The sequence below is a fragment of the Trachemys scripta genome, chromosome 7 (assembly GCF_013100865.1).
Source record: "Trachemys scripta elegans isolate TJP31775 chromosome 7, CAS_Tse_1.0, whole genome shotgun sequence".
Classification (NCBI taxonomy): Eukaryota; Metazoa; Chordata; order Testudines; family Emydidae; genus Trachemys; species Trachemys scripta.
In genome coordinates, this window is record NC_048304.1 from 30,666,357 (window position 1) to 30,683,891 (window position 17,535).

At 58.0% G+C, this 17,535-nt stretch overlaps 1 protein-coding gene across 3 annotated transcripts in view; it reads left to right on the forward strand.

Annotated features, from left to right (window-relative positions):
- MACROD1 (mono-ADP ribosylhydrolase 1) overlaps positions 1-16,366 on the forward strand; it is a 186,039-nt gene extending 169,673 nt beyond the window's left edge. For 2 of the 3 annotated variants that reach the window (XM_034776304.1, XM_034776306.1), the window contains 6 exons: positions 2,472-2,588; positions 11,678-11,799; positions 12,161-12,191; positions 12,286-12,359; positions 12,781-12,862; positions 16,161-16,366. In XM_034776304.1, coding sequence (XP_034632195.1) covers positions 2,472-2,588; positions 11,678-11,799; positions 12,161-12,191; positions 12,286-12,359; positions 12,781-12,862; positions 16,161-16,192 — 458 coding nt within the window. In that variant the 3' untranslated portion in view covers positions 16,193-16,366. Of the gene's footprint in view, positions 1-2,471; positions 2,589-11,677; positions 11,800-12,160; positions 12,192-12,285; positions 12,360-12,780; positions 12,863-15,591; positions 15,627-16,160 lie in introns of all 3 variants that reach the window. The other variant, XM_034776305.1, reaches the window with a different exon arrangement.
- The last annotated feature ends 1,169 nt before the right edge of the window (positions 16,367-17,535 follow it).

Genomic DNA, 17,535 nt, shown 5'->3' on the forward strand with positions numbered 1-17,535 from the left:
ACCCCCCCCCCCCCCATTGTCCTTCCCAACCCTGACGGCACCCAGCTCCTCACCCACTGTCCCTCCCAACCCTCCTGGCACCCATCCCCCCCCACTGTCCCTCCCAACCCAGCCGGCACCCATCCCCGCACTGTGCTTCCCAACCCAGCCAGCACCTAGCACACCCCCGTCCCTCCCAGCCCAGCCAGCACCCAGCCCCTCCCCACTGTTCCTCCCAACCCAGCCCCCCCATTGTCCCTCCCAACCCTGCTGGCACCCAGTCCCCCCGCCCCATCCCCCACTGTCCCCCAACCCAGCCAGAACCCAACCTCCCTCCCCCACTGTCCCCCAACCCTGCTGGCATCCAATCCCCTGCCTCCCCCAGCTGCATCACCCACTGTCCACCCCAACCCCACCAGCACCCAACCCCCATGTCCCACTGGTGTCCCTGTCCCTTCCAGCCCCCAACTTCTGCCCCCAATTCCTTCCTGCACTTCATCCCTCACTGTCTCCCCCACTGGCACCCAACCCTCTGTCCCTGCCAGCCCCCCCACTGCTGCCCATCCCCCACTGTGTCCCCCTGTCAGCATCACCTGCCCTCCATCTCCCATCCAATCCCACATCCCCCTATTCCCCACTGCCGCCCCATCACCCAGCCCCTGCTGGCACCAAAACCCATTCCCTACTTGACTCCCTTCCTCCTGGCCCCCCCAGCTTCTTCCATCCCCCTTCTATCCCCCACATGCCCCTACTGTGCACTGACCACTAGACCCCACTCCCACCCCCTCACGCCCACGCCCTAACACTACCCCAGATGCACACACCCAGGGAGCTGTCAGCGCACCTAGTGCTCTGTGCTATGTTCCAGCACTGGCTGCAATCCAGCCCAGTTCCCCTCTGCCCCCCATCAGGCCCAGCGGGTGAAATATTGCTTTATGGATCGCAGGATGGACTGGCAACGAGCTAATAATGGAGACACCCAATCAATGTGTCACTGTAATGAACTCGGTGCTGACAACACCCTCCCACCCGCCCGCCTGGGCATCCCTGCCCCACCCCACTGAGGGAGGGGATCTAATGGTTAGAGAAGGGGGATGGGCAGTCAGGACCCCAGGGAATCTATGTTTGGCTCTGGGAGGGGAGGGGAGTGGGAGTTGGGACACCTGGGTTCTATCCCACATCTGGGAGGGGAGTGATGACTAGTGGTTAGATCAGCTGCAGTGACTGACACATGGACGACACCTCCATTGCCTGCTAATCCCCCGATCAGTGTGTAAATCCCTCTCGCTCAGTAAATCTGGAAAGGGGGGATTGTTTTCAAAAAATAATTATAATCTGCTTCGGCTTATTTTTATGATCCATCCACCTACTGCTCCCTTGGGGGAGAATGGACGGCGGAGAATGGCACTGGGACAGGATTCATTAGCTCTAACAGATTGAGATCTGTAATAGGATTGGAGGACTGAAGAGGGATGGCCAACCGGGTTAGGGTCTCTATCCCCCAGCAGCCCCCAGCTGTGGGGGATGTGGGCACTTGTGTGCATTCAAACAGCCAGCGCTATGTGGGGTGGGGATGCCAGTGGGTTTATCCTCTAGCAGAAAGATGGTGGCCCAGGTCCCTGGACTATCCCTGTTAAACAAAGAATTTAGTCTCTGGCTTCTTTGTGGCAGGACAGCAAAGGGAGATGTCTATCTAGTGGGCTGGGAATCAGGACTCCTGGGTTCTATTCCCAGATCTGGGTGGGGAGTGGGCTCTAGTGGTTAGAGCAGGAGGGGTGGGAGCCAGAATTCCCACCTCTGCCACTAACCTCCTAGGGCAAGTCCCTTCCCCCTCAGTGCCTGTTTCCCTCTCCCATCCTTTGTCCACTTAGACTGTGAGAGTTCAGGGGCAGGGACCATCTCTCCCTATGTCTGCAGCACCCCCGACAGGGCCCTGACCTCAGTGGGTGGCCTCTCGATGCTCCTGCAATATCTGTAAGGACCCCCATCACCTTCCAGGGATCATCAGCTGGGATTTGGATAGGGTGACCAGACGTCCCGATAAAATTGGGACCGTCCCGATTTTTAGGTGTTTGCCCCTCGTCCCGACCGATCTCTGGTCGGGACGCAATTTGTCCCAAGATTTGGCTCTGCCGGCTTTTTTTTTTTTGCTCTGCCGGTAGACAACCCCACCCCCACCCCCCGGCCCGGTCCCAATATTTTCTTCCTCTCATCTGGTCACCCTAGATTTGGACCTTCAGCCCCGAAATCTCTTAGGCTAAGGGTATTATGTTGGTAGCAGTAACAGGGCAGTTAACCATTTATGTTGACCGCCCCCCAGTGGCAGCAGGCAGTACTGCACCCTGCAGGGCTGCAGCAGCTCCAGAAGTCCCCAGTGGCAGTAGGCGGAACTGCACCCTGCCATGCCCAGCGGTGACATTACTGGTGGGACTGTGCCCCTGACTATATTGCTTGATGCCAGGATAACCTTTTGCCTCCTCTCTGCCTTGCAGTGGATGGGTGCATTCACCGGGCTGCCGGGGAGCTGCTCAAAGAGGAATGCCGATCCCTGAACGGGTGTGAGACAGGGAAAGCCAAGCTCAGCTGTGGATACCGGCTCCCAGCCAAATGTGAGTGTCACCGGCCGGGGGCCTTGTCTGTAGCATCCGTTGGGTCCAGCAGGCCAGACTGTGGTGCTGTGGCTTGGTGGTGCCGGGGCTGCGCCCATTGCTACTTTGTGCAGCGCACAGGATGTCACAGGTTCAGCTCCCCAGGGAATCAGGTGCAGAAGGGGTGGCCTGTTGAAGAGAAAGCCTGGCCCACTGAGTAGAGGGATAGCCAGAGGCTTAGGAGAGACAGGTTCAAATTCCTGCTCAGCCCTAGGCTTCCTGTAGGACCCCAGACAAATCATCGTGCCTCAGTTTCCCATCTGTATAACAGGGAAAAAGCACTGCCCGGCCTCACACATTACAGTGTGTGTGTGGAGGGGGCGGGGAATTGAGGAGACATGTATCTCAATTGCTCTGATACTCCCGTTTAGGTACCTGACACAGAGAGATCTGGGTCTCTGACTCTGTGCAGTCACTGGACATGCTGGTGTAAACACTCCTAGGTAGCACTTTGCCCGGTACAGATGTGGCAGGAGAAGCAGGGCGCAGATGCCCGGAGCTGGGCAGAGTGTGTCTGTGTGAATTCAGCAGGAGACCTGAGTCCCAGCAAGTCAGCTGATTGCTTATACAGCCCCTGTGTGACAGACACGCCTAAACTTCTGCGCATGTACACACACACATTGGTCCTGCACATACACCCACCCCTGCCTGCATGTCCACACCTGCACAACACACAATCCCAGAGGTTCATGCACAGGCTGTCAACACACACAGACGTGCACACCCACCCCCGAGTTTCAGCACCTGCACGCCAGCAAAAGCACATGTGGAAAACAAGCTGTGTCTGGGGGGATTTGCCTCATTGAACCCCAGAGAGATGTGGCAGAAACAGCCCCCCGCTGCCTGGTGCCATCCCTCAGTGGGGGGAGCTGGGCCGGCTGGGGGCCAGCTGGAGGGGGCTGGCGAGAGAATCCCAGCTCTGAATGGGAGCGGAGCACTGGGAAATCTGGCTGGGGGTGATTGGGTGTGGATGGGAGGGGGTCCTGGTGTGTCTGTATAAAATGGGGTGTGTGTAAAGCTGGGTCAGGTTGGCTGTGTGGGTGGATCTGTCAGACTGTGGACTTGGGGGGTGTCAGGTTGTGGAGTTGGGGTGGGTGCGAGAAGCAGCGTGATCCTCCCCCTGCGTTTCGGAGCCAGCCCCATGGTGATGCACCGCAGTGGCCCAGCCAGCTGCTCTGCTGTGCTCATCAAGGGAAGGCGGGGCCACATCCATATGCCCAGCCAGACCCTCGGGTCAGGAGGCCTGCAAGGCAGACCATGGCTGGGGGCTGCTCTAACCACCAGGCCCCGCTCCCTTCCAGGAGTCTAGCTCCCAGCCCCCTGCTTTAACCACTGGACTCCATTCCCTTCCCGGAGCTGGGCGTGACCCCAAGAGTCCTGGCTCCCTGTTCTAAAGCCCTTCCTGTCATTCCTTGTGAATTTGCTGCCTTCCAGTGACATCTTGTGGCAAGTAGTTCCACAGCTTATTGTGTGTGCAACTGTGTGCATAAAAAGCAGTGTGTGTGTGACTGTGTGTAGAGCAGCGTGTGTGTAAAGCAGTGTGCACCTCAAGTGGGTCAGTGTGTATGGAAAGCAGTACTTCTGCATGTGTAAACCTGGGGTGGTGTAAAGCAGGCGTGGGCAGGGTTCCCCAGTGTCACCCCCCTGCTGTACCCCTGGGGGTCTGTCTTTCACTGCCATCAGAGAACTTTGGATTGAGGAGACCCCAGGTAGCTGGTGACTCCCCACCCCCGAGCTGTGCATTCCCCCCCAGAGCAGAGGCACAGAGAGCTGGGGTCCCCACCATGATCCGGCTGGAAGGGAGGGGGCAGGAATGAGATCTGCCAGGGGAGGGGGGGGTGTTCTCAACTCCTCCCCCGAAGTCTCACCAGCTGCATCACAGAATGACGTGCAACTAACGCCTGGGAGAGGGGGCCATGCACAGCATCATGCGCTCTGCCCGGGGGGCTCCCCAGCAGGGCTTTGCAATGTGAGGGGCTGCAACCCCACTGGGTTATTGCAAATGGCTGGAGTCTTTATGCTGAGCCCAGCCCAGAGGGTGGGGCACTGGACTGGGAGTCAGGATGCCTGGGTTCTATTGCCATTTACCTTGGGCAAGTCCATTCCCCTCTGTGCAACTCTGTTTTCCCACCCAGTCCCTGTGTATTTAGATTGTAAGCTCTTCTGGTTAAGGACTGTTGACTGAGATCAGGGCCCCATTGTGCCAGGCGCTGCACAGACCCTGAATGAGATCAGGGCCCCATTGTGCCAGGCGCTGCACAGACCCTGAATGAGATCAGGGCCCCATTGTGCCAGGCACTGCACACACCGCAACCGAGATGTTACACACACCGTGATATCATACACACTCCTTCCCATCCCGCCCTCTCACAGACACACACACTGGGTGCAGGAAGGTCTCAGCCGATGCTGATCTGCAAGGCCCGTTGGGACAGGCAGTGAGGGAAGGAGATGCCCCCCACTGTTCCCTGCAGCACAGCTCCTCCCAACACTATCCTGGGGCAGAGGGGCCAGTGCTGACAGTGAGCCGGGAGAGCGCCTCCTACTGAACCCCCCCTGCACCCTGCAGCTCCTTACAGCCCCCCACCCAGCACCACCTGCAGCGCTGGGGAGATCTGTCATGCAGGCCCCTGGCTGCCGGCCATGCGTGTTATCAATAACATCCCGGGGGTGGGGGGGTGAACAGCACTCTATTTATCAGGCTAATATTATAGACAAGAGCAGCAAATGCAAAGTGCTATCGACCGGGCTGTCAGGGAGAGGCATGATGTGGGGCAGGCAGCGATACTCTGTGCAAATGGCGTGGGCAGGGGAGTGGTAGGGTTGTGATCACACACACACCGATCTCACACACATTGATCTCACATCCACACACTGATCTCACATATACTGATCTCACACTCACACACTGATCACACACACTGATCTCTCACACATTGATCTTACACACTAATCACACACACACAGATGTCACACACACTGATCTCACACTCACACATTGATCTCACACTCACACACTGCTCTTACACACATTGATCTTACACAAACTGATCACACACACTGATTTCAGACACACTGATCTCACACACACTGGTCTCGACTCACACTGATCACACACACTGATCTCACACACACTGGTCTCGACTCACACTGATCTCACACACACATTGATTTTACACACTGATCACACACACTGCACACACACAGAGATCTCTCACATACTGATCTCAACTCACACACTGATCTGACACACATTGATCTCACACACATTTATCTTACACACTGATCACATGCACTGCACACTCATACACATTGATCTCACATACACACTGATCTCGACTCACACTGATCTGACACACATTGATCTTACACAAACTGATCTCACAGTCACACACTGATCTCAGACTGGTGGTTTGGTTCAATCCAGAGAGCCAGATAATGGAGGCTCAGCTCTACGGGGTCAGGGCCGGCTCTGGCTTTATTGCCGCCCCAAGCGCAAAAAAAACCCAAAACCCACCACAACCCAGGGGCATCAAAAAACGGCAAAGCAAAAAAAACCCCAAACAAACAAACAAACAAAAAACCCTGCGGCATGGCCGGAGCCTGGGTGCAGGGGGACTCCCTGCGCTGCAGATGTGGGGGAGGGGGAGGGAGTGGGGGGAGAGAGAGAAGGGGGGCGGCCAGGGCTTCAGCAGGGCGCTGCCACGCGGCCCCTCCGGCCGTGCCTCCTGCCGGGAGGGCTCTGCACAGCTCCCAACTGGGAGGGAAGGACGCAGGCTGCCCTGCCAGGCTTGCTGCAGGGCGCTCCCATCCTCCGCGCCGCCGCCCCCACCACCCACTACAGGGCAGCCGGAGCGGAACACACACTTAAAAAAAAAGCGGCCATGCGGCTGGCCCTAGGATTGGGCGGAATGCCGCCTCGTTCAATCTGCCGCCCCAAGCACCAGCTTGCTCGGCTGGTGCCTGGAGCCGGCCCTGTACGGGGTTCTACAGTATACCAATAAAAATTGTATTCAACTGATACCTATATATATTGTGGCAGGGGAACTAAAGTTCTGTGTTTAATTTTAATCATGGAAAAACAACTATTTCTATGGTTTTTTATCAGAGAATTTTGGCTTTTTTATCATGGAAAACTAGGATCCCTGCTGATCACACACGCCAGTCTCACACACTGATCATGCACACATGCACACATAGAGATCACATGCACTGATTTCACACACAAGCAAACACTGATCTCACCCTCTGATCATTTCACACACACACACACTGATCACACACATTCTGATTACATACACATGCTGATCTCCCATGCACACACATTGATCTCTCTCACACACTGATCTAACACACACTGACAGGGGGGAGGGATAGCTCAGTGGTTTGAGTGTTGGCCTGCTAAACCCAGGGTTGTGAGCTCAGTCTTTGAGGGGGCCATTTAGGGAACTAGGGTAAAAAAATCTGTCTGGGGATTGGTCCTGCTTTGAGCAGGGAGTTGGACTAGATGATCTCCTGAGGTCCCTTCCAACCCTGATATTCTATGATTCTATGACACACACACTGATCTCTCTCCCTCTCTCTCGCACAAACACACACACACTGGTCTCACACAGACACATTGATAACACACGCTGATCTCACACCCACACAGATCTCTCTCTCTCTCTCTCTCACACACACACACACACACACACACACACACACACACTCTGCAAACCAGCTCCTGGAGGGAGTTCCCAGCCCCAGAGCTTGTCGGGGTGGGTGGGGGCAGGGATGGATGGAGCCGGGGGATATGGCAGGGGATATGGCGAGGAGAAGGGACAGGCAGGCATGTAGGGGAGGGGTGGGTGCATCCAGAATCAACCCAGAGCAAAATCTAATACGATGCACAAATAACATGATGGGGCCAGTAAATAACTAGGGCAGAGAGAGACACCCCCTCACTCCGCCAGAAGGGATAGGGTATAGTCCTGAACCCCCCATGGCCCTGCACCCCCTGTGCTCCCTGCACTGCCTCCCTGTGTCCCCTGCATGGCCACTCTGTGCCCTCTGCATCCCCCTGTGTCCCCTCCACTACCACTCTGTATCCCCTGCACTGCCGCTCTGTGTCTTCTGTACCCCCTGAACTGCCCCTATGTGCCCCCGTGCCCTCTTGGCTCTTCCACACCTGCAGTGTCACAGGGATCCCCCTATGGCCCCATCCTGGCACTCTCCACTCCCCGCCTGGTCCATCCCTTGCATTGGGAAGGGAGTGGGGTCTAGTGGTTAGAGCACCTGGCAGTATTTTGCCTGCCCCAATGAGGTGGGGGGTTGGTTCCCCTCCCTCCCTGGCCTTTGTCCACTGCACATGCCCCTCCCAGCCATGTCTCCCCCTTGCAGCCTTGAAAAGGACCCCTCCTGCCAAGCTTCCCCGTCTCCCTGCTGGGACTGAATGTCCCACACAGCTCGGCTCTCCCTGTGGCTGGCATCCGGGAGCCCATTCTCTGTGCCCGTAGGGCTGGGGAGTTCCTAGAGCCCCCAGTGCCAGGGACAGAAACCTGGGCCTCACCCCACCACCACCCCCTGCAGTGCTGCCCTCAGAGCTGGTGCCTGCTCTGTGCTGCAGGGGCGCTGTGCCCTCCCAGAGCTGGCCGCAGCCTCACAGCACAAGGGGGTGCTGTGCTACAGGTAGTGGGCTGGGCAGCTCAGCAGGGTGCTGGATCCCAGGAGAAAAAGCTGCCCCCTCCCCCCACAAACCTCACTCCCTTACCTGACAGCATGTCTGCTCCTGCTGCCACATCTGTACCGCAGTGGGATTTAGGGAGCCACCATTAAAACACAGCAGCATGCTCCCGAAAGACCCTACAATAACAAAGCAGCTGAGCCTCAGAGCTCCCAATACACCCTGCTACACTGGGGCCCTGATCTCAGTCAGGGTCTGGGCAGCGCCTGGCACAATGGAGCCCTGATCTGAGTCAGGGTCTGGGCAGCGCCTGGTACAATGGAGCCCTGATCTGAGTCAGGGTCTGGGCAGTGCCCGGCCCAACGGGGCCCCACTCACGCTGGAACAACTGGCATTTACACAAGCAGCAGGACTGGGCCCCTCAGCCCCTGCCCCAGGGACACAGCAAGACAACAGCAGCCAGGCAGCCTCAGCTGAATGGAGCCAGCACCTCCCTGGATGGTACGAGTCACTGCCAGAGCCCACAGGCTGCTGGGGACTGTCAGAGTGTGTGTATGGGGGGAGGGGCTGGGAGCCAGGACTCCTGGGTTCTGTGCCTGGCTCCAGGTAGGATCAAGTGGGTCAGAGCAGGGGGCTAGGATTCAGGACTCCTGGGTTCCACCCAGATTGGGCAAAGGTTAGGAAGGGCTCTGCATCCCATGCTGCCCCCAAGAGAGCAGAGCCGGGCCTGGGGGTGGGCAGCAGCTGGGGAAGGGGCAGGGGGCACTGGGGGATCTTGTCAAGAAATTTCCAGACCCGGGTTTAAGATCAAACCAGTCTCAGGGCCAGGTGGGTGCAGGGCACGGGGAGAAAAGACTGCTCTGACCTTTGCTGGGCTCTGGCTCAGCACTCGCATGTGTGTGTCAGGAATATGAAGTAGATGGGGTGGTCCCCAGTCCCTGCAGCTCCCACCTCCCATGCCCCAGCTTCAAATCCAACCCCTTTCACTCATGCAGTGAGCTGCCAGGTCTCTGTGGTCAGCGTTGCAGTTTAGTTCAATTGGTAGTCAATGCTCAGGGGCTGTGGGTCGGGGTTAAGGGGCACCGGCAGAGCTGCGGGGGAGCCCAGGGCTGGAATAGTTGCAGGGGGGGGCTCTCTGTTCATGACTGGGTGACCTTCGGGGGGGGAAGGTGGCCAGGCTGTGGGTAAGATTACCCCCCCCATGCGCAGGGTTGGCAAGGCTGATCCTTGATGCCCAGCGTTCTGTGCAATGTGTGTGAATGTCCCACACCCCACCCCGGCCCCGAGCAGTGTCCAGCATCCTTGTCTGCCATGGAGACGGGCGAAGAGAGCATGATGGGAGGGGTATCACCCAGTGGGGGCTCATTAATATCTGTCCCTGTCCAGGGCCCGCAGGATGAACAGACAGACGCAGCAGCAGGAGGGATGCCCGAGGGCCAGGCAGCCTGGTGGCATTGCCCACAGCAAGCAGAAGTGGGGGGCAGAGCTGGGTGGAGGATTTGCTGCTGGTTCCAAAAAGTCTGGGGAGGGGGATTGTTTTGGGTTGAACTGAAAATGAAACTGGGGGGAAGTTTCGGCCAATGAGGAACTCATGGATGGACTTGATGTTTGTTCTCTGCAGATGCTCGGAAAGGGCCAGCCGTTGCCAAGGCCCCAGGCCATGCAGTCCTGGTTCCCAGGGCATCGGTCACTAACTCCGAGGCCTGATCTAGCCTGGCAGAGTGGGGCCGAGAGCTGGGCAGCCACATGGCACTGTCTGAGACAGGGAGAGATTTGTGACACCAGCGCCAGCCGGGGGTGGGGTGGGGCGGGGCAGGGAGTGGGGAGATCACCCCAAGACCAGGCACATGGGATGCGTGGGGAGCCCTCCGACCCCCACAAGCTGGGGTTGGCTCCTCGCACCGGACTGTGTCACATGGGGCGCTGAGCACCAGATTTGTGCCCACACGGACCCATCTCACTGGGCCACTCTGGGACCAGAGCCAGGGAGGGCCCGTGGGGGTGAGAGAGACCAGCGGGGGTGTTGGCAATGCAACTGTCACCTTCCAGCTGCCTGGGGAGAGAGGGAGGGACAGATGGAGGGATGTGTCTGGGGAAAGGTGAGGGATGGATAGATGTGCGGGATGGAGGAGGGAGGGATAGATGGAAGTGTCTGGAGCGGAAGGGAGGGAGGGATAGATGGGAGTGTCTGTGGAGGGAGGGAGGGAGGGATAGATGGGGGGTCTGTGGCAGGGAGTGAGGGATGGGGGTGTCTGGGGAGGGATAGATGGGGGTATCTGAGGAGAGAGGGTGGGAAGATAGATGGGAGTGTCTGGGGAGGGAGGGAGGGAGGGAGGGAGGGAGGGAGGGAGAGATAGATGAGGGTGTCTGGGGTGGGATGGAGGGAGGGATCAGCCTGGAAAAGCCCCTTAAAACCATCCCTTGCTGGGCCCAGATTTCACTGCAGCCGGCCCCCTCTCCCTACCCCTTGGCTCAGGGACACGGGGCTCAGTACCAAATGCAGCCACCAGGCAGCGCTGCTGCCCCCACCCCCAGCTTGTACCCTGAGCCTGCCCACTGCCAAGTTAGGCTGAATTGGGGCAGCGCATGAATGGAAGACTTTCAGGGGCTGCAGGGCTCAGTAGGGGGTGTTCTCCCCTTTCAGTCAGTTCGGCACTAGGGGGTGCTGTGCTGCAGGGCTGTCAGTGCGGCGCTAGGGGGCGCTGTGCTGCGGGGCAGGGCTCAGTAGGGGGTGTTCTCCCCTCACAGTCAGTGCAGCGCTAGGGGGCGCTGTGCTGTGGGGCTCAGTAGGGGGTGTTCTCTCCTCACAGTCAGTGCAGCGCTAGGGGGCGCTGTGCTGCGGGGCGAGGCTCAGTAGGGGGTGCTCTCCCCTTGCAGTCAGTATGGTGCTAGGGGGCGCTGTGCTGCAGGGCTCAGTAGGGGGTGTTCTCCCCTTACAGTCAGTGCGGCGCTAGGGGGCGCTGTGCTGCAGGGCTGTCAGTGTGGCACTAGGGGGCGCTATGCTGTGGGGCGGGGCTCAGTAGGGGGTGCCCCTCACAGTCAGTGCGGCGCTAGGGGGCGCTGTGCTGCGGGGGGGGTGCTGCTAGGGGGTGCCCCTCACAGACAGCCTCTCACAGTCAGTGCGGCGCTAGGGGGTGCTGTGCTGCGGGGCTGTCAGTGTGGCACTAGGGGGCGCTGTGCTGCAGGGCGGGGCTCAGTAGGAGATGCTCTCCCCTCGCAGTCAGTGCGGCGCTAGGGGGCGCTGTGCTGCGGGGTGGGGCACAGTAGGGGGTGCTCTCCCGTCACTGTCAGTGCATGCCCCAGTTTGGCACTAGGCGGTGCTGTGCTGTGCTGCGGGGTGAGGGGGTCTCCCTAGCTCTCATCCCCCTGCCTTCCCCCTGTGCAGATGTCATTCACGCAGTGGGTCCCATTGCCCAGGGGGAGCCAAGCGCTGCCCAGGAAAAGGAGCTGGAGAACTGCTACAAGAACAGTCTGAAACTGGCCGTGGAGAACAAACTCCGCACCGTGGTGAGAGATCCTGGGGGTGCACAAGGGAGGGGCTGGGATTTGCTGGGGGTCACGCAGCTGGGGAGAAGGAGGTTCATGCAAACGGGGAAAAGGTTGCGGAGGGCAGAGGGAGGCAATGCAGGTTGGGAGGGGGAGTTGTATGGAGGGGTGCTTGAGGGACAGAGCTGTGGGTGGGGAGCAATGGGGGAGGGCAGTGCGGGAATGGGGGCAGTGTTGTGGAGGATGGTGCTGGCTGAGGGGGTGGGTGCTGGGGGATCAGCGGTGTGGGATGGCAGTTGTGTGGGGGATGGGGTGCTGGGGACGGCGGGTGCTGGGGGGGTGGCAGGTGTCTCTCTTACCCACTGTCTGTCTCTCCTCCTAGGCCTTCCCTTGTCTCTCCACGGGCGTGTTCGGTGAGTATAGGGCTGGGCCGGGGGCTTGAGCCCCTCTCCTGGTCTGGGGGCTGACTCCAGGGCCCAGCTCTGATCCCTGCTGCTCTGCCCCCAGGGTACCCCAGCGATGCCGCGGCTGAGGTCGTCCTGAGGACACTGCGGGAGTGGCTGGAAGTGAACAAGGAGAAGGTGAGGGGAAGCGTGGGCACCCCCTGCTGGGCGGGGTGGGTCCACGAGCACCTCACTGCCCATGGGAGCACGGGGATGTGAACAGCAGGCGCACGTGGGAGTGCGCGGAAACATGGAGGTGCTGGGGGCATTGTGCACATGGGAGGTGAGCGTTTACATGGGTGTGTGTGAGCATGCACGAGTGTGAATGGGTTTGTGAGTGTGACGGTGTTTGTGAGCATGCACATGGGTGACTGTGAATGTGCACGTGTGTGCACATGGGTGTGAGCGGGCCTGTGGCTGTGCTCACACTATTGTGACCTGGGGGATGGGAAGGGGGTGATGATCAGGGGAGGAGTTGAGTCTTTTTAGGTCAGGTGCCCAGACCTGCAGCTCTCAGCTCTGCCAACCCTTGACCCACATCCCCGTTCACACCCGGCAGGTTGACCGGCTGGTGATCTGCGTCTTCCAGGAGAAGGATGAGGAGATTTACAAGGAGAAGCTGCCCTTCTACTTTCCCATTGGTACGCTCTTCCCCCCCAATCCCCACCCCTCTACCTCCCGATTAGTACGGCCTCCCAGACCCTCATTGGTTACGGCTCCCCTGACCTCCACCCCTCTACCTCCCCATTGGTATGGCCCCCCCAGATCCCCATCNGACCTCCACCCCTCTACCTCCCCATTGGTATGGCCCCCCCAGATCCCAATCCCTCTACCTCCCCATTGGTATGGCTCCCCTGACCTCCACCCCTCTAATTCCCCATTGGTATGGCCCCCACAGACTCCCACCCCTCTACTTCCTCACTGGTACAGATTCCCTGACCTCCACCCCTCTACTTCCCCATTGGTGCGGCTCCCCCAGACCTCCACCCCTCTACTTCCTCATTGGTATGTCTCCCCAGACCCCCACCCTTCTACTTCCCCATTGGTACAGCCCCACAGAGCCCCACCCCTCTACTTCCCCATTGGTACACCCCCCCTCAAACTCTCATCGCTCTATTTCCCCATTGGTACGGTCCCCATGGATCCCCCCTGCAGTTCTCCCAGCCCCTCCAGGACCTGCCCCCCCAACCCCTGGCCTCCAATCCATCAATTTCCCCTTGGTTCAGCCCCCATAACCCCCCCACTCTGACCCTAGGACTCTCCCCAGCCCCCCATTCCTCTAGTTCCCCATTGGTACCACTCCCCGCCCCTGATCTCCCCATAGTCGCCCCCACTCTTCCCCCCAACCTCTCCTCACCAGTCTCTCAGGGCTCTCCTGTGACTCCCCTTATCCTGCAGGACCCTCTCAGCCAGCTTAAGAACATAAGAACGGCCACACTGGGTCAGACCAATAGTCCATCTAGCCCCGTATCCTGTGACAGTGGCCAATGCCAGGTGCTTCAGAGGGAATGAACACAAGAGGGCAATTGATGGAGTGATCTATCCCCTGTCATCCAGTCCCAGCATCTGGCAGTTAGAGGTTTAGGGACACCCAGAGTGTGGGGTAAATCCCTGACCATCTTGGCTAGTAGCCATTGATGGACCTGTCCTCCATGAACTTATCCAATTCCTTTTTGAACCCAGTTAGATTTTTGGCCTTCACAACATCCCCTGGGAATGAGTTCCACAGGCTGACTGTGCGTTGTGTGAAGAAATACTGCCTTGTGTTTTTTCAGACCTGCTGCCTGTTAATTTCATTGCGTGACCCACTGGTCCTTGTGTTATGGGAAGGGATAAATAACACTTCCCTATTCACTTTCTCCACACCAGTCATGATTTCATAGACCTCTATCATATCCCCCTAGTCATCTCTTTTCCAAGCTGAGCACTCCCAGTCTTTTCAGTCTCTCATACGGAAGTGGTTCCGTCCCCCTAATCATTTCTGTTGCCCTTTGCTGCACTTTCTCCAATTCTACTACAGGTCTGTCTCATCTTACGCTGGGGTTACGTTCCGCAGTCAGCGCCTAAAACTAAAATCGCGTATAGTCAAAATGACATTGAGCGTAATGGTGGGTGGAATCGCCCACATTACAGAAACAGTATTTAAATTGTTATTTTTCTCTTTTGGTTTTTTTGTTTGTTTTGTTTTTGCCAACCACATAAAGCTGAAATCGCGCATGTTAAATGCGCCTAAGATGCGACAGACCTGTATATCTTTTTTGAGATGGGGCAACCAGAACCGCACACAGTATTCAGTGTGTGGATGTACCATGGATTTATCTAGTGACATTATGATATTTTCTGTTTTATTATCATATATATATGATATATGATTATCAGAATATGATATATTCTGTTTTATTTATTACCATTTTCCAATGGTTCCTAACATTCTGTTAGCTTTTTTGATTGCTGCTGCACATTGAGCGGATCGTTTCAGAGAACTATTCACAATGACTCCAAGATCTCTCTTGAGTGGTAACAGCTAATTTAGACCCCATCATTTTTGTACAGTAGGGATTATGTTTTCCAATGTGTATTATTTTGCATTTGTCAACACTGAATTTCATCTGCCATTTTGTTGCTCAGTCACCCAGTTTTGTGAGATCCCTTTGTAACTCTTCATTCAGGCCAAAGCTGACCGTGATCTTGAGTAATCTAGTATCATCTGCAAATTTTGCCACCTCACTGTTCACCCCCTTTTCCAAATCACTTATGAATATGTTGAACCACACTGATCCCTTTGGGGGACCCTGCCACTTCCTGCTCTCCATTGTGAAAACTGATGATTGATTCCAACCCTTTATTCCCTGTCTTGTAACCAGTTATTGATCTGTGAGGGGACCTTCCCTCTTATCCCCTGACTGCTTACCACTGTTCTCCCTGAGCCCATGCTCAGGGGGACTCCTTCCCCCCAGGACCCCTCCCCCCTGGGCCTTCCCTCACAACCTCCTGACCTGCCCCCACATCCCCCCAACCCCTTCCCATCCTCCAACCCCAAACCCTTCCCCATCCCCCTCGTGCCCTCCACCTCCCTTCCCACCAGCCCTGAGCCCCACCCCCCAACTCATGCTTCTCCCCTTCCCACGGGAACATCCCCCTGGTGCTGCTACCACCCCGTGCCTCCAGCCTAGGCTCTGCACCCTTCCCCATAGAGCACATGGGGGCCCTTCTACTCCCCCTTGTCCTGCCCCACACAGATTCTGATGGACCCCGTGGACACCCAGGGAGGGTAGATGGGGGTAGTCTCTCCCCTTTCCCCCCCACTGGGCATTGGGTGTGTTTAGGGGGGAATTCCCTGGATTAACTCTCCCCCTTCTCTTCTTTCTAGCCTGATCCTGACCCCATCCCTCCTCCCTGCGATGGGTAAGCCCAACCCAGCACCGTGTGCAGTGGGGGGGGGGTGCCCTAACCCCTGAACCTCCCACTCACTAACCCCAGAACCACATTATCTGGGATAGCGAGGGGCACTGAGGGGCACCGGCAGAGCCAGATAAGTGGGGGGGGCTGTGGATCAGGACTGAGGGGTACCGGCAGAGCTGGGATAGCAGGGGGGCCATGCATCGGGATGGAGGGGCACTGGCAGAGCTGGGATAGCAAGGGGCTGTGGGTCGGGACGGAGGGGCACCAGCGGAACTGGGCTGGGATCCCAGGGCTGGCAAAGCAGGGGGCTGTGGGTTGGGATTGAGGGGCACTGGCAGAGCTGGGGGAGGGAGCCAAGGCTGGGATTAGGGAGGCTGCTAGTTGGGAATGAGGCACTTATCCCATGGCCACTGGGGGTTGAGTACCAAATGCTGCCTTCCTTCTGCCCCACTCCCCCCGCCATGCGCCTGCTCCTGGCCTGTTCCCCCGATGCCCCTGGATGCACAGATCTGAGTCCGCGTCTTTCTTCCCCCACAGACGTTGCCGAGCAGCTGGCAGCCCAGCCCTGAAAGACAACCCCCCCCCAGAGATGCTGCCTGCCCCCCTTCTCTACTGATTGTCCCCCAACCCCCACATTTATTGCGCCCGGGAGAGAAAAGACCCTCCCAACTTCAGCATCTTCACTTCCCCCAGTGAGACCCTCCCTCGTTTCCCGCCCAGCTAATAAAGTTATTTGCTTTGAATTATGGTGTTGCTGCTGCTTTCTGGGAGAGTCCCTGTCTCATGGCCCCTGGCTGGGAGCTTCCTTGGGGTTGGGAGGGGTCCGGGTACCGGATCCGAAGCTGGGAGACAGGCTGGGCGGTTCTGACGCTGTCCAGCAGGGGGTGGTCCGACAGACACAGAGCTGGGCTTGTTCCCTCCAACAGGGGGCAGCAGGGATCGAGACAAACACAGCATGGGGGGAGGATTTGGGGTCTGGACAGTTCAGGAATTCAGGGGCACGTGTGTGTCCCCAGGCTCTTCAGCAGGGATGTGCTGCACTCAGGACTCCTGGGGTCTACCCAGGGGGCTGCACTAAATGTCCCAGACCCAGATATTGGTGTTTAGGGGGCAGGGACAGTGACCCCCAGACTCCAGCTGCCCGAACCTCCCGGGCAGGGCCCGGCTTTAGGTGACAGGTGTGATGGGGGCAGGTTAATGAGGGGGAGGGGCCAGGGTGTGGCTAATCAGGTGCCTTTAAAAGGCTTCTCCAGGTAGAAGCCACCTGACCGCTAGGGCTGTGGGGCTTTTGGGGGCAGGGCTTGTGTAGTTTCTGGAGGGACATGGCTGCTAGGAAGGGCCGGTAACTGTCTAGCAGATAATGCGGGGGCTGGCTTGGAACCCAGTATTCCTGATTCTCAGTCTCCCCATACACTAGCCCCCCCTTCCAGACCTGAGGCTAGAACTTGTGCCTGGAGTCCTGGACCTTTCTGTGCCCTGTCCGGCCTAGCCACAAGACACTGCAGCTGCTGTCCCCCAGAAGGGGTCTGTCTGTTCCCCTCCCCCATGCCAGGGCTAGCTCCCCCCACAGCTGGGGTTGGGAGCTGGCATTTAAAGACCCCCCCCCCCTTCCCCATTCACTGTTCTTCTGAGGGCTCCTGTTAGGGGTCAGGATGCCTGGGTTCTGTCCCCAGCATTGTCGGGGAGGTGACCCAGAGGTTGGGGGCAGGGTCTGGAAGCCAGGATTCCTAGATTGTCTCCAGCACTCTGAGTGGGAATGGGGTGCGGTGGTTGGGGGGGAGGAGGGCTGGGAGTTAGGTACAGATTGGTGCTCCCCTTAAACTCCCTTGAGTGTGGCACTGACTGTGCCCCAAGTGCCCTGCTGTGCTGGGTGGGAGGGGAACATCTGATGCGGGAACATGCTCTTGGGGGG